The sequence below is a fragment of the Theobroma cacao genome, chromosome 5 (genome assembly GCF_000208745.1).
Source record: "Theobroma cacao cultivar B97-61/B2 chromosome 5, Criollo_cocoa_genome_V2, whole genome shotgun sequence".
NCBI classification, from domain to species: domain Eukaryota; kingdom Viridiplantae; phylum Streptophyta; class Magnoliopsida; order Malvales; family Malvaceae; genus Theobroma; species Theobroma cacao.
In genome coordinates, this window is record NC_030854.1 from 35,474,000 (window position 1) to 35,501,876 (window position 27,877).

Sequence of the window (27,877 nt, forward strand, 5' to 3'; positions counted from 1 at the left end):
TTATGTATAGTTATTTAAGTTTATATCGTTGTATGGATATTTATTTTTAGTTATTTAAGTTTATGTTTAAGATCTTTGTTTTTGATTATTTAAATTTAAATTCTTTTATTTTTGTTTTTATTAATTTAATTAGTAGTTAATTTTATAAAATACATAGAGAAATATTACTATATATGTAAACGGTTTTAGGTAATTGGAAACCTATGAAAAAGATTCTAATAATTTTTTAATCTAATCGGGTTTTTAAACGGGTTACAATAATTATAGGGTAGTAAAAATGTAATAGGGTTAGTGTTAGGGTAGTAATTTTTAAAATTATTCGGATAGTTAATAGGGTTAGGGTAGTTATTTTTTTATAGGGTTAGGGTTCGGGTATCTCAAAATTAACAAGTACCCTACTCGTTGACATCTTTATCCATTTATATATAGCACTATTTGCCATACAAAAATTCTCACTCTTTTCCAAAGCCAATAGCATACAATTAGCTAACGCAAAGTAAGTAAAGCTTAGCTAGTATATCATAATGAAAGGAATGCACTGCTTCCTTGTTGCTTTTACCCTCTTGGCTTTCGCTAACTCATTAGCATCGGCCTTTGACCCTAGTCCTCTCTAGGACTTTTGTGTGGCTATCAACGACACCAAGAATGGCGATAGGCATTTAGGTTAATTATGTTTTTAGGACTTTATGTTATATTCATGATGCCAATGCCTAAGCTGAAGGACTTTTTGCTTATGAGCAATTTTTTTAATAATATAATAGCATTGCTAAAAGGTACTATACTTTTGCATGGGATGATATACATATATCAACTAACTTGCCTTTCCTGCAGTGTTTGTAAATGGGAAGTTTTGCAACAACACAAAGCTCGCAGTAGTAGATGACTTCTTCTCTTCAAGCCTTAACATGCCAAGAAACACATTAAATCCAGTTGGATCAAAAGTCACTATTGTCAATGTTGACCAAATACCAGGACTTAACATCTTTGGCATATCTCTAGTTCGAATTGACTATGCACTTTATGGTGGTCTAAACCCCCCTCACACCCACCCCCGTGGCATTAAAATCTTAGTGGTCATGGAGGGCACACTCTGTGTTGGTTTTGTTACATCTAACCCGGAGAACCGTTTCGTCACTAAAGTCCTAAATCCTGGAGATGTTTTTGTTTTCCCAATTGGTTTGATCCACTTCCAGTTCAATAAAGGGAAACTAAGGCTGTCACCTTTGCTATTCTCAACAGCCAAAATGTTGGGGTTATAACTATTGCTAAGGGAGTATTTGGCTCAAACCCACCAATCAATCCAGATGTTCTCACAAAGGCCTTCTGTTGTGTTTTGTCAAAATTATGAATAGTGTGAAAGCAGAGGAAGTGAAAAAGAGTTTATTGGAATAACAGAAGCTAGATTTTCTGATATTCATTGACTTAGTTTTTAATACATAGTAAACTTAACTAGTAAACTTAGATTAGTACAAGGCACAAGAATACATACCAATCATTACATAAGTCATTCACTAGATGCATAGCTATCATAATATGATAGAAATCTAGTTGTCTTAATACAAAATGGTCACATATGACCCTAAGGTTAATAGCATGCACTGATGTGGTTTTCAATGCAAGTTTTATTTGAACACGCCTCCTTAGAACTTGCTTTGCAAACCCCTACCATAAATCTAAGGTCTTCAAACGTCTTCTTTGGTAGTGTCTTGGTGAAGATGTTTGTTACTTGCTTATTTGAGTTGCAGTAGTTGAACAACACTTCATTTAAATTTTTAGCTTATCGAATGGCGTGAAACTTCACATTGATGTGCTTGGTTTTGCCATGGTTTACAAGGTTCTTGGCAATGGTGATTGCTGATTTACTGTCCAAGAATAGTTTTGTAACTTCCTTTTGTTCAAATTTCAAGTCCAAACACAACTTTCTAAGCCACATAGCTTAGTTCACAGCAGCTGCAGCAACAATATATTCTACTTCAGCTGTTGATTGAGCCACTACCTCTTATTTTTTTGAGTTCCAACTAAAGGCTGCTCCTCCCAAATAAAACACATACCCTGATGTGCTTTTGAAATCTGTTGGATCTCCAGCAAAATCACTATCACTGTATCCAATCAGTTTGACTTCATTTAAGTATTTGAAGTGCAAGCCAAGATCAAGAGTGCCCTGTAGATACCTAAAAATCCTTTTAGCAGCTGAGAGATGCTGAATAAAAGGACTTTGCATAAATCTTGAGAGATAACTCACTGAAAACATGATGTCAAGCCTTGATCCACATGCATAAAGTAGACTGCCAATTGAGCTTTTGTAGATAGAACAATCAATGAGTTTGGGAGAGTTAACATCATTGAATTTATCATTTACAACCATTGAAGTTGCAATTGATTTGCATTTCTCCATGTTAAACTTTTCCAAGACTGCAACAATATAAGTTTCTAACATAGGAAAATACCCTAGTCAAACTGATCAATCTGAAATACCAAGTAGTACCTCATTTTTTCTAGATCAATCATGTCAAACTTAGTCTTCATCGCTGCCTTGAACCGAGTTATCAGTTTGCTACTAGAACTTGTGATAGATAGATCATCAACATATAAAGAAACCATTAACATTACTTGATCTTGGACCTTTAAGCCACAAAGTGTAGGTTCATTTACACTCTTGCAGAACCCTTTTGACTCAGATAGCTGTCCATCCTACTGTACCAAGACCTAGGGGCTTGTTTGAGACCATACAAGGCTTTATGCAACTTGTAAACCTTGTTGACTCTGTCATTGACTTTCAACCCTTCAGGTATTTTAACATAGATATCTTCCTGTAGGACTCCATTCAAGAATGCTGATTTGATATCAAGGTGATGAACCTCCTAACCAAGACCACTAGCTATAGCAAGTAAAAGTTTAACTGTTTCAAATATAGCCACTGGTGCAAATGTATCAGTGAAATCAATTCCTGGTCGTTGAACATAACCTTTTACAACCAGCCTGGCTTTATGCTTGTTGATTGAGCCATTAGCATTAAACTTGGTTCTAAAAATCCATTTAGTGCCAATGATGTTCATAGAATATGTTCCGTTAACTAAGGACCAAGTTTTGTTTTTGTCAATCACCCTTAGCTCTTCTTTCATGACAGCCTGTTAGTGAGCTAATTCTTTAGCTTCTGAGTAACTTGTAGGACTTGTAATGGCCATATTGCATCTATCATATATGTTTTCTAAAGTCCTAGTGCTCCTGACAGCAAATTCTTCATCATTAGGATCTTCAAGAGGTTCTTAAACCAATTCTAGTAATGTCCCTAGACCAGGTAACCTGTCATTTGAAGCCTCAATCACTTCTGACTTCCAGTTTTAGTAGGCTTGCTCATCAAATCTAATATCCTTTGCTACTTGAACCTTTTTGGAGCTTAAATTGAACACCTTATAACCTTTGGATTGCAAACTGTAGCCAAGAAAGACTCATAGCTTAGCTCTTGGTTCCAGCTTGGTTCTTTTGGCCTTTGGAACATGCACATAACAAATGCATCCAAAGACTTTGAGATGGTCAATAACGGGTTTCACATTATACCATGCTTCATAGGGTGTTAACTTCTCCAAGGCTTTTGTTGGTAGAATATTTGTAAATAAACAGCATTAATTGCTGCCTCTGCTCAGAATTCCTTAAGTAATGATTTTTCAAACAGCAAGCACCTAGCCATATTCAATATAGTTCTATTCTTTCATTCACAGACCCTATTGTGTTGAAGTGAGTATGGAACAGTGAATTGATGCTTAATATTAGCAGCAGATAAAAGGGCTTGAAATTCATCTGAAGTGAACTCCCTTCCATTGTCAGTTCTCAAACATTTCACCTTGCACCCTAATTCAAGCTCAACAGAAGCTTTGCACTTCTTAAATATAGAAAACACATCAGATTTATACTTAATGAAATAAATCCAAGTCATATTGGCATAGTCATCAATGAATAACATAAAATACTTGTTACCATTGAGTGATTCAACACTCATTAGACCACAAACATTAGAATGGATCAGTTCATGCTTCTCATAGGCTCTCTTAGTTCTCTTCAAAGGAAATGGTAGCCTTGTTTGCTTTCCTAGTTGGCAGACTTCACAAATATCAATGTGTTCATGTATAAAAGGTAATTCTGTCACTAAATCGTTAGATTTCAGCAACTTCATTGTAGAATAGTTGCAATGCCCAAATCTCCTATGCCATAACTCAGACGCATCAGAACCATCCTTCTCAACAGCTTTTAGACTCATGTGATGCCAATCTAGAGGGAAACATCTATTTCTCATCTTAACAGACATTAAAACATTGCTTGAAAGTTCAATAATAGTGCACTCTTTGTTTTTAAACAGCAAGGTATAGTCATTGTTGTTGGCCCCAAGTAAATGTGCTAAAGGGGGGGGGGGTGAATAGCACTTTTTGGCTCTTATAAGAATTAACTTCTAATTAAGGACAAAAGCAAGATAAAAGAATATTTAAAAATGAATGAAAAATAAAAACAGAGTAGACAATCACACCAGAATTTATAGTGGTTCGATCCAAGACTTACATCCACTACCTTAATTATTCAACCAAGGATTTTCAAAATCAAATCACTAAAAAAGGTGAAATTCCTAAGCTCCCACCAAACTTTATAATGGCTTTTAGCAGGCTTAGCCACAACCTTTTACAATAGTTTTTCCCGAGATCAACCAAAACCCAAACTAACTTTTCTGGGCTAAGTTAGAACCTATACACCTAATCAAGCAATCCAAGCTGGAACAAATTCCCTTAAAGTGTCTCGCACACTCTTAAGTATATAAAGAGAAGAGAAATAAAGGTGTACCTATGATCACTGACTTGATCTAAGTGGTATAAAGTGAAGTGCTTGAATCTTTTACAAGAATAGGAGTGGAGTGCAGAAAATATGCCGAAGGTTTTTACAATTTTTGAGCTCTCTTTGGATTTAAAAGCCTTAATTACATTTCTAGCAGTTGAAAGTCCTTTTTATACTTGGAAAATCAGCTCTGAAGTGTGTTAAACAATTTTTGACCATTGGAAACAGTTTTGTTACAATTCTAGCCGTTAATCTGTCTTCTAGTGCACAATTCAAATTTTTTTGACAGAATGCTCTTAGTTGACTAAGTTGTCTCTGTTTTCTGTTTTCAATTTCTAGCATTGAGCACTTAGTCAACTAACTTATTTCTTGGTCGACTAAGTTGGTTTTGTCTTGAAGTTCAGATTTTTGACAGTAGCTTCTTAGTCGACTAACCCGTTCCTTGGTCGACTAATTCTTTTTTATCTCTCAATACTCTTCAGCCCGCCAACTTCTAGTTTGAATTTTAGCTGATTAACTCTTCATTAATCGACTAAGGTGCTTCTGTCTTGTTGAACAATTATGACTTTCTTATTCCTATGCTCTTTGATATGTGCATTTGAATTATTGATTAATTATTTGCATACAATTTTTATCCTGCACACTCAAGTAGAGATATTAGACACAAATTAATAAGAATGTTTTATTATCATCAAAAACTAATGGAGCCAACAATCTCTCCTTTTTTGATGATGACAAAACATTCCTTGGTTAACAGCACAATGTCCTTTTATTCTTTTTAGTTCTGCACAAAATGGAGGTTTTCCTCCCCCTAAGTGTGTGCTCCCCATTAGTGTGTGCATAGTTTTATTGTTCATCTCAGCATGTTTCTATTCTTGTCATATAGAAAATGACAAGTAAGAGTTCAAATTTTTGACAGAATAATTTATACAGGCTTATGGAATAATGAGCAGTATGTGACGAGATGACAGCACATTATTACTGTTTCAGCTTGTTGTCTGTCATATTGTTTCTAGACTTAATTCATTTCAAAGCTAAATGCCATAAATCATCCAGTCAAAAAAATCAGCATTCACATTTATTTTCATCCAAATTTTGCTCATAGTATTATATTAGTAATTAATTGTCAGTATAACAGCTCAATATCAACACCAAAGCAGAAGTAAAAACTCAATAGCAAATACTTCAATAACAGATTTAAATATTCAATCATCAACTTGTAAACATAAACAGCAATAAACCACAATGTCTTTCAGTATTCAAAAACATATAACAGCAATGTTAAATTTAATTGTTCAACTGTCAAGGCAAAAACAACAGGAAAATAAAAAATAAAAGTCAATATTCCTAAATTACCCCTAGTTCTCCCTTAAACTCTATACCCCAATTTTCCCAACTTTCTATCTCTTAATTCTCCCTCTTTTTGTCATCATCAAATCTGAAGGGGGTTTCAATCCTCTGAAGAAGTTGAAGAAGTAGATTCATCAGTGCCACAAAAACATTTAGAGGTTCGGGAGAAGGTTTTAGTGGTGATTTTTGTGATGATTGTTTAGGGGATAATTTGTTAGAAATTTCCAAGGAGTCTTGAGGAGAGGAAATGGTTGTTGATCTAGCCTTTTCAGCAATTTTGAAGGATTTTCTTCTTGTGAGGAATTTGTTCTTGGTGGCCATTGTTTTTATGCCTTTGCCATATGGTTTTGATTTGGCTTGTGGAGCTGCAGTAGCTTTTTTTTCCCCTTAGCAGCTTTTTCTTTCTCCTTACCCGATTATTCTTCTGTTGTGTGAGCTGGTTCAGTGGATGCAGACTTCTGAACTTGTGCTTTGGCTACTTCTTTTTCTACTAGTTTTTCCCTAACCATCTAATGGAAGACATCCATAATCAATACTTCCTCTGAATTGGGAGGAGAAGGTTGCTCTTTCTCAAGCTCTGAATGAGATAGGGGATTTCCATCAAGTGAGCCAATCACCTCAATCCCTTGTTTTGACTCAGCTTCCTTTTGAGGCTCAAGTGAGGGTGTTTTCTTTGGTTGATCTCCATCAGGTTCATGACCCTCGGCTTGGAAAGTAGAACCTTCAGCACCTTGTCCTTCTGTAAGACTTGGAGTTGCAGAGGTATCTGCAACTACAGGTTTAGAAGGCATTTTTCCTTTTTCTTTCACCACATTTTCAAGCTCTGCCAATTTCTCTTCAATTTTTAGCATCTTTACTCCTTGGTCAGTCAACTTTTTCATCAATCCTCATGAGTAGGTTAAAAAGCATCTCATTAGAGAACTAAGATGAGGATGCTTCAAGATATGCGGGTAGAGAAGTTTCTTTTTCGGTAGCAACCTTGGGGGTTTTAACAAAGGTTTCTCAATCTAGCTTATACCCCATTTAGGCAATCTAGCTTGGTCTCTGCTTTTTACTTTATTTGCTTCATACCTAGAGGTCCAAATACCTTTTTTTTGCACCAAAGATGTGATGATATTTCCATAAGGCAAATTTATTTTCTCTAGTCTAGTGCTCCTCTCATTCTCTCAATCATAAATCTGTCCAAGTTCAGTGAAACACCACTAAATGCATGCTCTATTAGCCATAGATCTTGGAGTCTAATATAGCCAAAACTTCCACTCCTGCCATGAATGTTCGTAGCAAGAAAGTAATGCAAAATTCTAATTTGAGGACTTGTAATAAGGCCGATATTACTTTTGGAGGAGTACTTTTCTTTCTTCCCTGTGATAATTTCCCACAAGGATGAGGGGCCATAATTTTCTGGGAACTCAAACTCACCTTCCTCACATTAGATTTTGAGTGGGTTCCCTAAATTTGCAGTAGTAATAGTAAATTCCTTTCCATTCAAAAAGACATTCAGACTATCCTCAATATAATCATCAAGCTCCTCTAGTTCATCCTTGTCTAGTGCTATAATTGTATAAAATTCTTTAACTAAACTAGCACTGTAGGATCGATTCTTAAATGTACTGAACTCCTTCAACTTTAATTCCTCAAAATAATCTGATAAGCTTGTTTGAATTTCTGTAATTTCATTAAAACTATCCCAGTCAATGAATTTACCACAAGTGATAAGGGCATTCTCTAATTTTTTGTATCTATTTTCATGGGCTTTATTCCTAAACTTGAAAAATGAGATGTTACCTTTCTTAGATGATTTTCCCTTCTCTTTCTTCTTCTCTACTTTCTATTCCTTTTCTTTCTGCGATTTTCTAAATTTTCACTCATAAATGCAGACACAATTTTCGTTTTCTTCTTTTGCATTTTCGCTTGCATGCCTTCTTCCAGTGGTCGTTTACCTTTATTCTTCTCAACAATATCTTTCATTAGAGAGGATTTTTCCATTTTGTTTTGAGAGATTTCTGACCGAGGGTTTCGAGAATTTGAGTGGGAAGGGCTTTAGTTTCAGGTGGGTTGGTTTCAAAGGAGAGAAAATGTAGAGGAAATGAGTTAATGGCAATTTAATCTCTCCAAAAACCGTTTGTCTCCCCTTTAAATATTGTCACTTTTTCTCCTATTCAAAATTTGAAAATTGTTTCTCATTTTTATTTTTCAGTTGGGCGGTATTTTGTGCCAATTTCCTTCACAAGGTATATTATTTCTTTTTACTATTTTATTCATTCTCTTCTAACTGACTGAGTCTTATTATTTAAGGAGACAAAATGCTCTTAGTTGACTAAGTGCTTCTCTTAGTCGACTAAATGCGTACTGTCTTTTGAGAAAATTTTAAAATTTTTTCTAAAGCTCCTGCATACTAACAATTCTTAAATATCTTCTAATTTCATAGAATTTATCCTCATTTAAGGGTTTTGTGAAGATGTTAGCTAATTGATGTAAAGTATTTACAAACTCAATTTTAATGTCACCTTTCACTGTGATCTCTAACAAAATGGTGTTTAATCTCAATATGCTTAGTCTTAGAATGCTGCACAGGATTTTTTGAAATGTTGATTATACTTGTATTGTCACAATATATTGGTATGTTATGCATTGAAATTCCATAATCTTTTAGTTGTTGTTTAATCCACAATATTTGGCACAACAACTACTTAGAGATACATATTCGGCTTCAACTGTAAAGAGAGAAACTAAATTTTGCTTTTTGCTTGACCATGACACAAGCATACTTCCTAGAAACTGGCAGGTTCCACTAGTGCTCTTTCTATCTGTTTTGCTGCCATCAATATCTGCATCAGAATATCCAACTAAACTAAAGGATGATTCCCTAGGATACCATATTCCTAAAGTCTGTGTATCTAAGAGGTATCTAAAAATTCTTTTAATAGTAATCAAATGTGATTCCTTGGGTTGAGATTGAAAACGAGCACACAAACACATAGAAAATTGAATATTAGGCCTTTTGGCTGTTAAATAGAGTAGTGATATGATCATACCTCTATAAAGCTTTTGATTAACATCCTTTTGTTTTTCATCTACATCAAGTTTGGTGGATGACTCATTGGTGTGCAAATTGAATTCAGCTTCAACATATCAAATCTTTTGAAGATGTCTTGAATGTATCTTTCTTGGTTGATGAAGATTCCTTTCTCACTTTATTTGATTTGGAGGCCAAGAAAGTACTTCAGCTCACCCATCATGCTCATCTCAAATTCCCCCTACATCTCTTTATCAAAATTCTTGCATAAGCCTCATTAGTTGCACCAAACACAATGTCACCCATATAAATTTGAACAACAATTAAATCATTTAAGTATCTTTTGATAAATAATATTGTATCAATGCTACCTCTAACATAACTTTTTTCAACCAGAAATTTTGAAAGCCTCTCATACCAAGCTCTAAGAGCTTGTTTCAATCCATACAAGGCTTTATATGAAAACATGATATGGTTTTTCAAAGTTCTCAAAACCGAGGGGTTGCTCAACATAAACTTCTTCATGGATGAAACCATTTAAGAATGCACTCTTTACATCCATTTGAAATAACTTAAAGTTCATAAAGCAAGCAAATACAAGTAGTAATCTTATAGCTTCTATCATAGCAAACGGTGCAAAGGTTTCATAATAATCTATTCCTTCCTCTTGGTTATATCCTTGGGCTACCAATCTAGCTTTATTTCTAACTACATTCCCTTACTCATCTACCTTATTTCTAAACACCCATTTTGTTCCAACAATAGGGTGGTTTATAGGCCTAGAGACTAATGACCATACATGGTTTTTTTTGAATTGATCAAGTTCCTCTTGCATGGCCAATATCCAGCTTTCCTCTTTTTTTGCTTCCTCAAATGTCTTAGGCTCAATTTGAGATATGAAAGCTGAAAACTCACGAGTCTCTCTTATTGCTCTCCTAATTTTAACACCTTGTGAAATATCACATATGATTAGTTCTTGTTGGTGGTCTTTTGCATATCTCTAACTCCTTGAAAGATCATTATGCTGATTTTCAGTTCTTTGCAAGGTTTCTATGGGTGGAGGTTCTATTTCTCTACCTAGGGTATTTTTTTCACTATTTTTCTTATTATCTAAACTCATCTTTTCCATTTGTTTTTCAAGATCATCCGAATCATGTTCATCATCAGCAATTTCCTTTTGCAAGGTATTGGATTCATCAAAAATTACATGATGGATTCTTCAACCGTTAAAGATTTTTTGTTGAAGACTTTATAGGTGTTTGAGTTTAATGCATACCCTAAAAATATAGTTTCATCACTCTTTGCATCAAACTTTCCTAAAGGTTATTTACCATTGTTCAATACAAAACACTTACAACCAAAGCTCCTAAGGTGAGAGATATTTGGCTTTCTACCCTTGTAAAGTTCATATGGAGTTTTTGATATCATGGTTCTAATTGAGACTCTATTGAGGATATAAGCTACTACGTTAACAACTTCAGCCTAAAAGTATTTAGGTAGTTTATTCTCACATAGCATAGTTTGATCCATTTCTTTCAAGGTTCGATTTTTTCTCTCTACAACTCCATTTTGCTGGGGTGTTCTAAGTGCAAGAAAATTGTGATCCAACTTCTTTTCATTACAAAAATTCTCAAATTCATCTATTTCAAACTCTCCTTCATGATCACTCCTAATACTAACTATAACTAGTCCTTTTTCATTTTCAACCTTCCTACAATGACTTATGTGTGCTAGTAGAGCATCATTTTTATGAGCAAGGAAATATACCCAAGTATACCTAGAGTAGTCATCAACTATTACAAAGCCATAAGATTTTCCTTCTAGACTAGTTGTACTTATTGGACCAAATAGATCAATGTGCAGCAATTCAAGAGGTCTAGATGTGAAGACAACTTTCTCAGTCTTAAAGGATGTTCTAACTTATTTTTCTAATTGGCAAGCATTACATATCTTATCATTCTCAAACTTAAGATCCGGCAGTCCAACAACTAAATTTTTTCTAATCAATTTTGACATGGGATGCATGCTCACATGTCTTAATCTCCTATGCCATAACCAACTATCATTTTCAGCATTTGCTACAAGACATATTTCACAATCCATTTCAAGATCCTAAAGAAATACAATATACATATTCTTTAATCTTTTTCCTATAAATGAGACTTTATTAGTGCTTATGTCTATCACTTCACATTTGGTTGAGTTAAAACATACCTTAAATCCTTTATCACACAGTTGACTAATACTCAATAAATTATGTTTCAAACCTTTAACCAACAACACATGACTAATTTGAGTTTGAGAGTTCTTACCAATCATTCTTATGCCATGAATTCTACCTTTTGAATCATCACCAAAGGATACGAATCCTCCTTTTTTCTTATCTAACTGTGAAAATAGCATTTCATTACCTGCATGTACCTTGAGCAGCCACTGTCCATATACCAAGGCTTCTTCTTTTTGAGTTGAGCTCTTGAACATGTATCTTTTGAGTGTAGCTCAACCTACAAACCAAATATTTAGTTTTTCTTTATAGGTACCTATACCTTGATGGGTCCTTGATTGTTAGCAGCAACATAGGATCTTTTTGGAACCCATATTTTTCTTATTTTTTGCACATTTCTTTTTCTACTACAATCATAGGATAAATGTCCAATTTTATCATAATTATAACATCTAGATGATGCATTAGCAGAATTTTTCTTATGGTAAGCTTTTATTTTTGAAGTTTCATTTTTCATACTTTTGAGTGCAGCATTTTCTTCACTTACCTTTTGTAAAGCTTTTATTTTTCTTTCCAATTCTAATTTTAGAGTTTCAAAATCTATTTTTGAATGTTCCAATTCAATTAGCAGATAATTTCTATGTTCAAAAATAGAGTCAAAGTCAAGTTTAATCTTTTCCAAATCTAATTCTAAAGAAGCAGATTTTTTTTTGAAATCTTTTATTTCAAACAAGTTTATCAAATTCATCATATAAACATTCATATTCTTCCTGAAGTTCATCAACAGAAATATTACAAAGGGATGAAAATACCTCAGATTCATTATCCTGTGCCATCAAACACAGATTTGCTCTTTCTTCAGCTTTTTCTTCCTCAGCTTTAGAACTTGAAGTATCACTGTCTGACTAAGTAGCTACCACCATTGCCTTCTTTGATTTCTTGTTTCTCTTTCGAGTTTCTTCTTTTAGCAAAGGGCATTTGGACTTGAAATGTCCAGCCTTCTTGCATTCGAAGCATGTAAGCTCTTCCTTTTTGTTGGAGTCGTTTTTGTTTTTGGTTCTCCATGAAGAACCTTGGTCTTTACCAAACCTTTTCTAGCTAGTCTTCAGTTTCTTTTGCCCATCAGTTTTTTGAATCTCCTGGCAATCAGTGCTAGTTCTTCATCATCATCACAAGATAGCTCGTCTAGTTCTTTTTCAAGAATGCTGGCTTTGAGGGCGATGCTTTTCTTTTTTTTTTTTTGGCTTTCCTCCTATCTTCTTCTTCCTCTTCCTTGAGTGCTAGCTCATAAGCAATGAGAGAATCATAAATTTCATCCAAAGTTATAACATTTAAGTCCTTGGCTTCTAGGATGCCTGTCACCTTAAGCTTTCAATTTTTGGGTAGGCTTCTAAGAAGTTTTTTAACAATTTCATGCTCTGGGATTGGTTTGCCTAGCTTACTAAGTTTGTTTGTGATGTTTGTGAATCTATTTAACATGCTAGTGATATCTTTACCAGGCTCCATCTTAAACATTTTATAATAATGAGTCAAGAGGGCTATCTTAGACTCCTTGACTTGAGAAGTCCTTTCATGGATAATCCTAAGTTTATCTCACACTTGTTTTGCTATGGTACAACTTGATACTTGATTGCATTCGGTGGGAGTTAGAGCACAATGCAATGTATTGGTTGCTTTGAAATTGGTTTGGACCTTTTAGTTTCAGCCTCGGTCCATTCAGACCTTGGCTTAGGTATCGTCTCATTGGTCACTAGATTTAAGGTTGGGGGAATGAATGGTCCATCAGTTATGACATTCCACATCTTATAATCAATTGCTCTTATATATATTAACATCATAGTACTCCAATAAGGATAGTTAGAGCCATCAAATAGAGGTTGTCTATTTATTGATTGTCCCTCAGCAACTACCAACTTTTGTAGAGCCATTTGGATCTTTTCAAGGGTGTTAGACCTTAATAACAAGAGTTAGGCTCTGATATCATTTATTGGTCCTAAGTAAATGTGCTAGAGGGGGGTGAATAGCACTTTTTGGCTTTTACAAGAATTAACTTCTAATTGGGGACAAATGCAAGATAAAAAAAAGATTTAAAGATGAATAAAAAACTAAAAACAGAGTAGATAATCACACTAGAATTTATACTAGTTCAGTCTAAAACCTACATCCACGACCTTGATTGTTCAACCAAAGATTTTCGATATCAAATCACTAAAAATGGTGGAATTTCCAAGTTCCCACCAAGCTTTGCAATGGATTTTAGTAGGCTCAGCCATAATCTTTTACAATGGTTTTTTCCAGGATCAACCAAAGCCCAAACTAACTTTTATAGGCTAAGTTAGAACCTATACACCCAATCAAGCAATCCAAGCTTGAATAAATTCCCTTAGAGTGTCTTGCACACTCTTAAGTATACAATGAAAAGAGAAATAAAAGTATACTTATGATCACTGACTTGATATAAGTGGTACAAAGTGAAGTGCTTGAATCTTTTACAAGAATAAGATTGGAGTGTAGAAAATATGTTGAAAGGTTTTTGCAATTTTTGAGCTCTTTTTAGACTTGGAAGCCTTAATTACATTTCTAGCCGTTGGAAGTCCTTTTTATACTTGGAAAATCAGCTCTGAAGTGTGTTAGACAATTTCTGATTGTTGGAAATAGTTTTGTTGCAGTTCTGGCTGTTAATCTGTCTTCTAGTGCATAATTCAAATTTTTTTGCAAAATGCTCTTAGTCGACTAACTTATGTCTTAGTTGACTAAGTTGTCTTTGTTTTCTGTTTCCAGTTTCTGGCAGTTTGCACTTAGTCAACTAACTTATTTCTTGGTCGACTAAGTTGGTTTTGTCTTGAAGTCCAGATTTCTGACAATAGCTTCTTAATCGACTAACCCATTCCTTGGTCGACTAAGTCTTTTTTATCTCTCAATACTCTTCAGCTCGCCAACTTATAGTTTGAATTTTAGCTGACTAACTCTTCATTAATTGACTAGGGGGCTTCTGTCTCATTGATCAATTGTGACTTTCTTAATCCTATGCTCTTTGATATGTTCATTTGAATGATTGATTAATTGTTTGCATACAATTTTTGTCCTGCACACTCAAGTAGAGATATTAGACACAATTGAATGAGAATGTTTTATTATTATTAAAAACTAATAGAGCCAACAATTGTCTACCATTTGACCAACACTCAATAAGTTTTGTCATGCTTGAGGCACTAAAAGAACATTTGAGACATACCTAGTTCCATTTGATGTTGGTACAACAACTGTTCCTCTGCCAATGGCATCCAAAAACTCTCTATTCCTAATTTCTATCTTTGCACATTGATTCTAATCAATTCTAGTGAACAAGGATGCATTTGGTGATATGTGACTTGAACAAGCACTATTAATTAGCCAGGTTTGATTTATTTTTCCCTTTTTACCCTTTACTGCGATAAATAATAACTCCTTTGTTGTCTCGGCTTCCTTTGGATACTTTAGCTAGCTGGTTTTGTTGAGCAGTTTTGTTTTTGCATACCATTTCCACATGACCAAGTTGATTACACTTCCTAAACTTAATGTTTGACCTAAACCAACAATACTTTTCAGCATGGTTAGTCTTTTTGTAGTAAGAGCACACTGCATTTCTAGTTTCTTACTCTGTTGCCTCTGATTTGAAATTGCTGCCTTCTTTTTGTTCCTCGTATCATTTTGGAACTTTTTGTTGCCATCATGACAGACATTCTTGTCCTTAAACTTTGTTTGCAAAGCTGTTTCAATATGCTCATCAAGCCTGATTTGTCTTCTTGTTTCAGCAACTTGAAGGGCATTTACCAACCCGTACACTATCATTAAGGTGAGGTCCTTGGATTCCTCAAGAGCTGCTATCTTTGACTCAAATCTCTCAAGAATACTCACCAGCACCTTCTCCACTATTCTTGCATCCGAAAGCTCAGCTCCCAAAAGCCTAACTTGGTTGACTATCTTCATAAGCTTATCCACATAATCTTTCACAAACTCATTCTCCTTCATCTTCAGCACTTCAAATTGCCTCATCAGATTCAAAACCTACATCTTCTTGGTTCTGTTTGACCTTTGAAACTCCTCCTTAAGCTTATCCCATGCTTCCTTGGCTGTTTCACAAGCCATAATTCTTGCAAATATAGGTTCTGTTACAGCGGCATGAATATGGGATAGTGCCTTGTACTTTAGGCTATTTCTTCACTATGCTGTCTTATTTGGTTTGTAGTGGGATTGGTTCTGAGCTCATGGGTTTCTCCTCCATGTTCAACAACTTCCTAGAAGTCAAATGCTCTAAGAAAAGCCTTCATTTTGATAGTCCATGATGCATAACCCTCACCATTGAAGATTGGTGCAGAAAGACTTGTTGTACTGCCACTGGATGCCATACCTTTTGAAAGGAGGTTGTTTTTGTGCTATGAAGGTTTTTTAAGCTTACTAACAGGCCTCTAAGATCATTAGAGCTCTAATACCATGTTGTGTTTTGTCAAAATTATGAAGAGTATGAAAGCAGAGCAAGTAAAAAAGAGTTTATTGGAATAACAGAAGTTGGATTTTCTAATATTCATTGACTTAGTTTTTAATACATAGTAAACTTAACTAATAAGCATAGATCAGTACAAGGCACAAGAATACATACTAATCATTACATAAGTCATTCACTAGATGCATAGCTATCATAATATGATAGGAATCTAGCCGTCTTAATACAAAATGGTCACATATGACCCTAAGGTTAATAGCATGCACTGATGTGGTTTTCAATGCAAGTTCCATTTCAACACCTTCCACTTGGACAAGAGTGTGGTTACCTATCTTCAGTCCCGGTTCTGGTCAGATTAAAAACTAATTTAAGAGCCAAATCAAAACCCAGAAGTTTGTTTCCTGTTTTGAATAATGTTGCCATTAATTTTCTACATGAAAGTTGTATTATTCTTCTTACTGTAATACAATAAACCGGCCGGTTGATGTACCTCTCTAGTCTCCTCTGTCCTTGTGATCATTCTGGGTATAAAAATCATAATATATACGTCACTTTGTGATCTCTCTCTCTCATGCCCATATGTGTCTACAAGGTAAAAAGCAGACAGAATTTTACAGAAACAAGTTAAGTAACGTTGAAGCAATATACTTTGTATTCTTTTGCAAGTGCCAAAAATAGTGCAAAAATAAGAGGTTGATTACCCAATGGTCTGAGGTGTGCACAAGTAGATTAGGGTGTACAAAAATAAACATTGTCTGATGAAGAGGTTGAGACATGAACAACTTCAACATAACATTATAATAAGAGAAATTAGATTAGGGTGAAAATTAAACAGCAGATTAATTTGGTGACTCTTCGGGTTGAATCAATTACATAGTCAACACCCCAAACCCTGCCTTCCCCTGCAAGGACACTGCATATAAAATAATTCTGAAGGTGGAATTCTACAAAACCAAATGCCTTACTTGTTAGATAAGTTGGTACGTTCAACTTCGATCCGATTAATTGTGTCCAAAATATCACTAAGAAGACAAGACATGTCCCTCACTTTGTAGAGGACCTTGGTAAATATCAAGTGGGAAAAAAAAAAAAGAACAGAGTTGTTGAGGTGCACAATGTTCTCTCATCATGCTGGTGAGACTAACTAAGGTTTTTTATTTTTATTTTCTTTAATGGCTAGACTAGTTGATGAGTTGTTAGACTATCTAGAATTGGAATATATCCATAAGGATACTAAAGAGTTAAATCTGTAATGAATTGATTTTATGACTTGGTGAAGTCAGTTGCTTATTGATGTAATTAGATCTTGAACAATGTTGTATAAGCCTAAAACGAAGCTGTCAGTTTGTCTAATATATTAAAGTGCAAATGCCTTATCCTTGCTGCTACATCTTGCCAAAGCTATCCACTTCATCTGTTAGCTCAGGGCCTTGCACACAATCAACACGTTGGTTACTTGCTTTTTTACTCCTTTTTCAGTAATTCAGTTGTTTTAACAATTGAATGATCTTACAAGAACTCATGAGTCATGACAAATATGAAAGACAAGTCCCTATAAATGTCAAGAGAAATGCTTTTGTTCTTAATTTCTTGTGGCATCTAATTAACTGCGTATGCTTCTCTGCCTAATATTAATATGATGACAGGTAAAAGCTGCCATGAAAATATGAAACTCTTCTCATCATAAGATAATATGCCATTTCCAAATGAAGATTAATTACAAAGGATACATAGATAATGTCAGCAACAAATTTGTATTAAATAATAACGTTATTAAACAGGATCTGCATAGTATAATCTGTTGATAATTTTTTTGTAACTCAATGCAATTATCACCTACCAATACGTTTAACAACTACTCTTATTGTCCATTAATAATGTTATGCAAGATAATTAATCACTTGCTGTTTTGCCATTTGGCTTTGAGCATTTGCTTCCCTAGTTAGTTCACCAAATAAAGAAATCAGCAAGTGACCTCAATGCTCAAAGATTATTCATGACTATAAGAGTTACAACTAAATCATCACACACAATTCTTGAAACAGTTTCTTCCAGCCACAGTTTGGCCAATTCTAATATCAATTCAAAGCAGCACTAATTAATTTTTGGCTAATTGAAGATGTTTGAGTCTAGCATGGTTAATTGAACGTGCAAGAAATTCCTAATGTTGTGAATGTGATAAGCACAGATGTAATATGTTTGAGTATTCATGAACATGTCAGATTAGACTTTGTCAACTGAGACTATATAATATGTTGATTGGGGATAAAGTTAAAAACCTTAAATGTAGCATAAGTTTTTGTCTCATTAGCACTTCTTAGATCATGCTAATTACAAGGAATGAATTGAGTTCAACAGAAAAACTTTACCGGCTGTTTGCAGCAACTCCAGATATAAATGAAATTATCTCACACAAATAATGAATAAAAAAAAGACAAAGTTTAAGGTATGAAGAAGAGTATGTAAAACTGTTTATGATCAGTTCATATTTGATGGTATGTGATGCACTTCCTAAATTTCTATAAACTTATTTACTTAGGAAACATTCATTTGCTACCTAATCCAAAATCTTTTATAAATGTTTGTAATTTCAAAGAAGTCACATATAAGTTATGACTTTTTCATAATGTGGAGAATTATACCCCAACTGCAGGTTATCAAATATGAACTTATTAATTTCTAACATTTCTTTCCACAAAGGCAACACAGAATCAATCAACGCATAAAACTTCAATCCAAAACGAAAAATATAGGAAAGATACATAAAAGTCTTGAGTGAATTAAGACCTGCTCCACGACAATATTAGAATGATGTAACACATGGATGAGGAAAACGAGACTAGAAAGTGTAGTTGTTGAAGAATGATTCATCTTCCAAATAGAAAATAACTTGTTATAAAGGCACATGGCCAGTAGTCACCAACTTCATTGAGAGGAAACAAGGACCAATTCATTTGTTTTCCATCTATAAATAGAACTTTTTGCCATGCACGATTTCTCACCCCTCTCCCAAGTAGTAGCATACAGTTCCACAACGTAGGATAGATTTCCTGCCAGCGGAATTCTAATGATTGTATTAAATTACAATATCATTTTCATACTGTTAACTTATTCTTTTTTGAATCATTAAAAATTTCTTACAAATGTATACCTTTAAATCATTAAAAATCCCTTACAAATGTATGCATTATTAAACGTTTTGTGAAGGCACAATCAAGAATACAATATTTCTCTTTGAATCATAGATACAGAAAATGCCAATTTTTTTACTCAAAATATAGAACCTTCATTTTAAATTATATTTTACTTGTAAAATAGAACTACAAAATATAACCAATAAGAACCTTATGAAATAGAAACTGCCATAACTGATTGAAAATTTATTTCATAGGATACCTAATACATATCAAAAACCAATTCTTTTGCAAAACAATAACCAATGATCATGTCCTGAAACAAAAACTATCATAATTGTAAGAATAACCAAACACTACTCAGAATAATTTGGGTTTATTTTAATGAGAAGTTTGGAATATTCAGTCGGCTATGGACTTTAGTATTGGATGTTGCAATCTGTTCAACATTATGCTCTATTATATATTTCCTGAGTGGTTTATGGCTAGATATGTCATCATCACCTACCAATTTTTTAACTGCTCTTCTTTATTTTCTCTTCAACAAGTTAGCCGTTGTTGCGATTTTAAGAACTTTAGGAATGAACAAGTAAGAAATAGGAAGAGCAAAAAGCTCTAAGATAGGATTTCATCTTCATAGACCAGAAAATATAATTCTCCCTTATAAAGATCGGTGGAGCTGAAGTATTAAATCCTGAAGTAGCCATTGAGTATAAACGAAAATCAAAGGATGATTTGAAAGCAAAGGAAACGTTGAGGAATCAATGAAAACGGTCCCTTGATATCAAGCAAAATGCTCTAATATCATATCAAAAAAATAACAATTTTCTAAAAAAAATAGATGAACAAATACAGAAGAAAGAAATCGAGAGAGATGTGAGAGAACAAAAAAAAACTATTAGACACTAAATGACAAAAAGCTCCAACTCACTATTAAATCATATGCCTTTTGTTTATATACATAGAGGAGAGAGAGAGTAAATGACAGCTCACAAGAAAACAAACACCTGGCTATACCAAGACTACCAAAAAAATTTTGCGTTGGAGACTGCAAAATATTTCTTTCTGACAGCTCACGAAAACAGAGGAACAAAAAACAAAATGATAGGACAATTTTGCTACTTTGAAGAAACATCTAGAAATATAAAAAACGACACTAGTAATAAACTAAACGACATAGCATTGAATCAAGACATATGTAAATCACGTGCTTTTCTTCTTCTTCCGTGAACCTCGACCACAAAACCAGTGAAGTACTTTCCTTCCAGAAACAAAAGCCAATTATTCAATGGATCCACTTCCAGTTCAATATAGGGAAAACTAAGGTTGTCGCCTTTGTTGGTCTCAGCAGCCAAAATGCAAGGGTTATGACTAGAAAAAATTGTGAGAAATAACCTTCTTCATAAGATCAATTCAAAAATATGATTTTTTATAATTTTAACTATTTTGGTCAATTTTTGGCATAACTTGACAATAATACCCCTTAAATAATTTCAGACAAATTAAAATAGTTTCAGTTTTCTCTCTCCCGCCATTCGGATAAAAATTTTAAAATTAAATCTCGATTTCTCTCTCTACTCAAATATGTCTATCTCGCCATCCAATTCGTAGAGATGACATCAAGCTCTTTCTTATTTTGTTTTATTTTTTAGATAGTGGATCTTGGGGTTCTTAAGGATGATGAACAATGACTTTGCTCTTTGCAGACAACGATTTTGCTTAGGGAGAAAAAACAGCTAAAGCATGTTTGATGGGTTTTATGGTGGTTCACGATTTTGTTTTGTCTGGGATTGAGATGATTGTTAAGCATGTTTGCTTGGGATTTTGATTTTTTTATGGGATTTTGAGTTGAAACTATTTAGGGAATATTTTGTAAATAGGGTATATTTTGTTTTTGTATAAGGGAAGTGAGCAAGGCCTCCAAATAAGGATATATTTTCTCTTGCTTTGGAGAGTTATGGAGTTTTGTAACCTATCTTTTATGAAATGCACAATTTCATGGCTTAGCAAAAAAAAAAAAAAAGTATGTGTTTTAGGTTCTTGAGTTTATTGGTTTATTCATAGAACCCTAAAATTGAGAAGTTGAAATTGATTAGATTGGTTTTTAAGTATTGTGAGATTAGTTTTCAGGTATTGCGTGACTTAATCACTGTGTGACTAGTTTTTAGGCATTACGTGATTGGTTTTAGATATTACATGATCGGATTTTAAACATTGCGTGAATGATTTTTAAACAATGCCTAAGTTACACAATGCCTTACTAACTAGTCACGCAATGCCTTACTAACAAATCACGCAATACCTATCAACTAGTCATGTAATGCCTTATCAAAAACTAGTCACGCAATACCCAAAGTTAGTCATGTAATGCCTATCAACTAGTCACACAATGCCTATCAATTAGTCACGCAATGCCTTATCAGAAACTAGTCACGCAATGCTTTATCAAAAACTAGTCACGAAATAACCAAAGTCAGTCACGTAATGCCTATCAACTAGTCACGCAATGCCCAAAGTCAGTCACGCAATCCCTAAAAACTAGTCACGTAATTCTCAAAAATCACCAAAACTACTGAATTCCATTAACAAGATCAACAACTTCAAACGATCCATTATATTCCATTTAACAACATAATTAACGAATATAAATGCTCAAAACGTTCAAAAGTTTTTCTTCATATATCAAAAATCACTCTAAAATGCTTAAAAATGTTCAAAACGCTCACAGGTTTTCTTCGTGTATCAAAAACTACTCAAAAATGCTCAAAATGCTTAACTGTTTTTCTTTCTGATAAGGAATACTCCAGAGATGAATAGTCTGATGAAGAAAGCTTAAAAAATATGAGTCAGTTTAAGGCGCAAACCTAAACATACATGACTCATTAATAGGTTTCGTGTTGAGACGCGAAGTCAAATAAACGGGTCGATTTCATTAAGGGTAATTTTGTCTGAATTTTAATTCTCTTGGCTAAAAATAGTTAAAATTATGAAAAAGTCTATTGTTAAAAAACACATTATGCATAGGGCCCATTTAAAAAAAGAACCCTTTGCTAAGGTCGTCTTTGGCTCACACCCACCAATCAATCCGGATGTTCTCATAAAGGCCTTCCAGTTGGACAAGAGTGTGGTTACCTATCTTCAGTTCCGGTTCTAGTCAGATTAAAAACTAATTTAAGAGCCAAATCAAAACCCAGAAGTTTGTTACTTGTTTTGAATAATGTTGCCATTAATTTTCTACATGAAAGTCATATCGTTCTACTTACTGTAATACAATAAACAGGCTGGTTGATGATGTACCTTTCTAGTCTTCTCTGTCATTGTGATCATTCTGGGTATAAAAATAAGAATATAGTGACAAAATATACTTTGAAGCAATAACTTTGAAGCAATAAACTTTGTATTCTTTTGCAAGTGTCAAAATATAGTGCAAAAATAAGAGGTTGATTACCCAATGGTCTAAGTTGTGCATAAGTAATGGTAAACATTGTCTGATGAAGAGGCTGAGATATGAACGACTTCAATATAACATTATAATCAGAGAAATCAGATTAGGGTGAAAATTAAACAGCAGATTAATTTGCTGACTCTTGGGGTTGAATCAATTACATATTCAACACCCCAAACCCTGCCTTCCCTTGCAAGGTACGCTGCATATAAAATAATTCTGAAGGTGGAATTTTACAAAACCAAATGCCTTACCTGTTAGATAAGTTGGTACGTTCAACTTCGATCCAATTAATTGTGTCCAAAATATCACTAAGAAGACAAGACATGTCCCTCACTTTGTAGAGTACCTTGGTAGATATTAGGTGGAAAAAAAAAAACAGAGTTGTTGAGGTGCACATTGTTCTCTCATCATGCTGGTGAGACTAACTAAGGTTTTTTATTTTTATTTTCTTTAATGGCTAGACTAGTTGATGAGTTGTTAGACAATCTAGAATTGGAATGTATCCATAAGGATACTAAAGAGTTAAATCTGTAATGAATTGATTTTATGACTCAGTGAAGTCATTTGCTTATTGATGTAATTGGATCTTGAACAATGTTGTATAAGCCTAAAACGAAGCTGTCAGTTTGTCTAATATATTAAAGTGCGAATGCCTTGTCCTTGCTGCTACATCTTGCCATAGCTATCTACTTCATCTGTTAGCTCAGGGCTTTGCACACAATCAACATGTTGGTTACTTGCTCCTTTACTCCTTTTTCAGTAATTCAGTTGTTTTAACAATTGAATGATCTTACAAGAACTCATGAGTCATGACAAATATGAAAGACAAGTCCCTATAAATGTCAAGAGAAATGCTTCTGTTCTTAATTTCTTGTGGCATCTAATTAACTGCGTATGCTTCTCTGCCTAACATTAATCTGATGACAGGTAAAAGCTGCCATGAAAATATCAAACTCTTCTCAGAACACATCATAAGATAATATGCCATTTCCAAATGAAGATTAATTACAAAGGATACATATATAATGTCAGCAACAAATTTGTATTAAATAATAACGTGTGATCGCTCATATAAATATGATTCAAAGTCTTTGAAGTTATAGAAGTATTCAAGTTTACTTTTTTTCTTTTTTTTTTCACATCTGGAAGACTGACTAGGCAAATTTGAGTCAATACACGTTACACAGTCACAATTGGAAGTTGCGATCCATTGAACAGGATCTGCATAGTATAATCTATTGATAATTTTTTTGTAGCTCAATGTCATTATCACCTACCAATACTTTTAACAACTATTCTTATTGTTCATTAATAATGTTATGCAAGATAATTAATCACTTGCTATTTTGCCATTTGGCTTTGAGCATTTGCTTCCCTGGTTAGTTCACCAAATAAAGAAATCACCAACTCACCTCAATGCTCAAAGATTATTCATGTCTATAAGAGTTACAACTGAGTCATCACCCACAATTCTTGAAACAGTTTCTTCCAGCCACAGTTTGGCCAATTCTAAGATCAATTCAAGGCAGCCCTAATTAATTTTTGGCTAATTGAAGATGTTTGAGTCTAGCATGGTTAATTGAACGTGCAAGAAATTACTAATGTTGTGAATGTGATAAGCACAGATGTAATATGTTTGAGTATTCATGAACATGTCAGATTAGACTTTGTCAACTGAGACTACATAATATGTTGATTGGGGATAAAGTTAGAAACCTTAAATGAAGCATAAGTTTTTGTCTCATTAGCACTTCTTAGATCATGCTAATTATAAGGAATGAATTGAGTTCAACAGACAAAACTTTGCCGGCTATTTGCAGCAACTCCAGATATAAATCAATTATCTCACTCAAATAATGAATAAAAAAAAAGAAAAAGTTTAAGGTATGAAGAAGACAATGCAAAACTGTTTATGATCAGTTCATATTTGATGGTATGTGATGCACTTCCTAAATATCTATAAACTTATTTACGTAGGAAACATTCATTTGCTACCTAATTCAAAATTTTTTATAAATGTTTGTACTTTCAAAGAAGTGGCAAATAAGTTATGACTTTTTCATAATGTGGAGAATTATACCCCAACTGCAGGTTATCAAATATGAACTTGTTTCTAGCATTTCTTTCCACAAAGGCAACACAGAATCAATCAACGCATCAAACTTCAATCCAAAAAGAAAAATATAGGAAAGATACATAGAAGTCTTAAGTGAATTATGACCTGTTCCCCGACAATATTAAAATGATGTAAGCCATGGATGAGGAAAACGGGGACTAGAAAATAGAAAATAGAAAATAACTAGTTGTAAAGGCACATGCCAGTAGTCACCAACTTCATTGAGAGGAAACAAGGACCAGTTCATTTGTTTTCCATCTATAAATAGACCTTTCTGCCATGCACGATTTCTCACCCCGCTCCCAAGTAGTAGCATACAGCTCCACAACGTAGGATAGATTTCCTTCCAGCGGAATTGTAATGAAAGGAGTTCAACTTTTCCTTGTAGTTTCTGCCTTCTTGGCCTTCGCTTGGTCATTAGCCTCAGCTTCTGACCCTGACCCTCTCCAAGACTTCTGTGTAGCCATCAATGACACCAAGGACGGTGGTATGTTATAGTATTACGTTTTGTCTCTCAGGACTTTCATGTTAATTATTATTTTATGTCAATGACTATAATTTCCATTCCCAGCAATAGTTTTCTTCATAATTAACGAACATTACTTTCATTGATGCAGTGTTCGTAAATGGGAAGTTCTGCAAGGACCCAAAGCTTGCCAAGGCAGAAGACTTCTTCTATTCAGGGCTCAATATCCCCAGAAACACATCAAATCCAGTGGGATCAACTGTGACTCAGGTCAATGTTGCACAAATACTAGGACTTAACACTCTTGGCATATCTCTGGCTCGAATTGACTATGCTCCGTACGGAGGCCTAAACCCCCCTCACACTCATCCTCGTGCCTCTGAGATCCTAGTGGTTTTAGAGGGCACACTTTACGTTGGCTTTGTTACATCCAACCCGGAGAATCGTCTCATCACCAAAGTCTTGTACCCTGGAGATGTGTTTGTTTTCCCAGTTGGTCTCATCCACTTCCAGCTCAATATAGGGAAAACTAATGCAGTTGCCTTTGCTGGTCTCAGCAGCCAAAATCCAGGAGTTATCACTATTGCAAAGGCAGTCTTTGGCTCAAACCCTCCCATCAATCCTGATGTTCTCACCAAGGCCTTCCAGCTGGACAAGAATATTGTTACCTCTCTTCAGTCCCGGTTCTGGTGGGACAACAATTAATTTGAATAATGTGTCATGAATCCATAAGATATGGTAGTTTTTTATTTTGAATAATGTGTCATCCATCTTCCTTGCTGTTGTCATAAACCTAATAATAATGGATCAAGTGTTTACATTTGTACCTCTCCTTTGCTGTGTTCAGCATTCTATATATTAAAATTTTTTAGGCCATAACACTGCATTCTATGTATTCTGTGCGCCTTTGAACATGTGGAGTGAAATTTATAATTAGTGGTTAATAGTGCAATGCTGTCAAGAGGGAGAAATGTACAATTGGTGAAGTTGATATTTGCAGACCTGATTAGAAAATTAACGGGGCAAGTTAATCAGTACAGTTAGGAAAAAAGACTATAAATTTGGCAAATAAAGAATGCAGGGCAGGTTAGATAAAATGTGTACAATTAACATCACACAACCTCTCCTCCTCTTTCCTCCCAAGGAAACCCTAAAGGAATAATAATTCTGATCCTTTCAGATGCATGCATGATAAGCAGGTTTCCTAAGTTTGCAGGTCAATTCTCCAAACAATAAGACCTTAAACGCATCCTAAGGAAAAAACATGATCTGGCGAGATGACAGCAATTATTGATATAAGTGATCACAGTGAAATGAGACCTATTAGTTACTAAGGCTTTTAATTGAGTGTGTGACCTGCAACATCGATCCTTGAATTTGGGCAAATGATGCCTGACCTTACAAGAATTTAAGTGTAACTTATGTGTGCATGCCAAACTTTTATCAGACAATAATGTGAATAATGATTTAATAATAGGCCTAAGTCTCACCCAGCAAGGACAAAGTGAATTAAAGTAATAGCAATTTTCCAATACTTTCTCATCTAGATGTCTGAATGTTGCGAACACTGATGTTTGGATGTTGAAATCAGCTCAACTTAGTTTGCTTTTTATAGTTATCAGATATTATATAAGAAGATAAAAGGAACAAATACATTTACTTATTCTTCTTTCTAAAGCCATATGTTTATACTTAGTAAAACAAAGTTTAGAAGATTTTCCTGACAATTTATAACCTTTGTTTATGTTCAGGATTTCTGTGATCTTTTGCTAATTATTATTATCTGTTCATCTTTGTAGTATTTAGCAAGTTAACTGACTAGTTTACCATTCTGCTTTTCTGCTTAAACAACAGTTCAAAAAAGAAAAGAAAAAATAATAAAGAGAAAAACATAGCCTAATTGGTTCACTTTAGCCTATTCAGGCCTGGGTTTAGCATGCACTTCAGAAGGGCCTATATCTTGATTGTAGCTCACATCTATACTTCTCCAACTGTTGCTTCATTACCTTTTATCCAAGATTGGTGTTTCCAATGGAACCACCATCTTGCGGCAACATATTAAATAGAATAGAGTACTACAAGATCACATTGATAAGGATAACTTGAAGTCACACAATCAACCAAGGATGAAAAATTGAATTAATCTTCATAGTCATCAAAATCAACCAAGGATAAGTAGTTGAACCAATCTTCATAATCGTAACATTTAGAATTCAATCGAGGATAACTCTTGCATACTTATCATGTACTTTGATGTAATCTTTATCTAACCTATATTGTGATTTTGATGTAATCTTATATTAGTTATTTCTTCTTATTTAAGAGGCTTCCTATGTACTATAAATTCATAGTGAATGCAAAGCTATAAAACCATCCTTCATCACAAATTCAATTCTCTCTTATATTTCTCATAATAGTGATAAGACTGCAATGTGTGCAATGAGTCTTTCCACCCAAAATATATAAAAAAATGAATCTAAAAAAGTTATCTAGAATGACAATAGTAATGGCATATGAACAAAAAACCCCCACTAACCTTGCGATTGGCTTAGAAAACGTACAATCTAATTAATCTATTTTATTGAATGAAGTCCATGAGTTTAACATGCCTTGCAAGGAAATTGTAAAGTGTTACAATTATGAGATCCCTATACATCAAAACATAATTCCTAAATTGTTCCTAGTTGATGTATCATTGAGATTGGACATCAATGATTTTTAGAGACTAGCACTTCTATGTTCCATACTTGTGAAGTAAGCAACTGATCTCCTAAGTTGAAGTATAGAAAAACTTAGAACTAGAATCATTACAAAAAAAAAGA

The 27,877-nt window shown here is 34.1% G+C and overlaps 1 protein-coding gene and 1 pseudogene across 1 annotated transcript; both read left to right on the forward strand.

Annotated features, from left to right (window-relative positions):
• LOC108662070 lies at positions 510–22,299 on the forward strand (annotated as a pseudogene).
• LOC108661884 (germin-like protein subfamily 1 member 13) lies at positions 24,857–25,950 on the forward strand. The gene is made up of 2 exons (XM_018120791.1): positions 24,857–25,076; positions 25,207–25,950. The coding sequence occupies exons 1-2, from the start codon at positions 24,950–24,952 to the stop codon at positions 25,758–25,760; spliced, it is 681 nt and encodes a 226-aa protein (XP_017976280.1). The 5' UTR covers positions 24,857–24,949; the 3' UTR covers positions 25,761–25,950.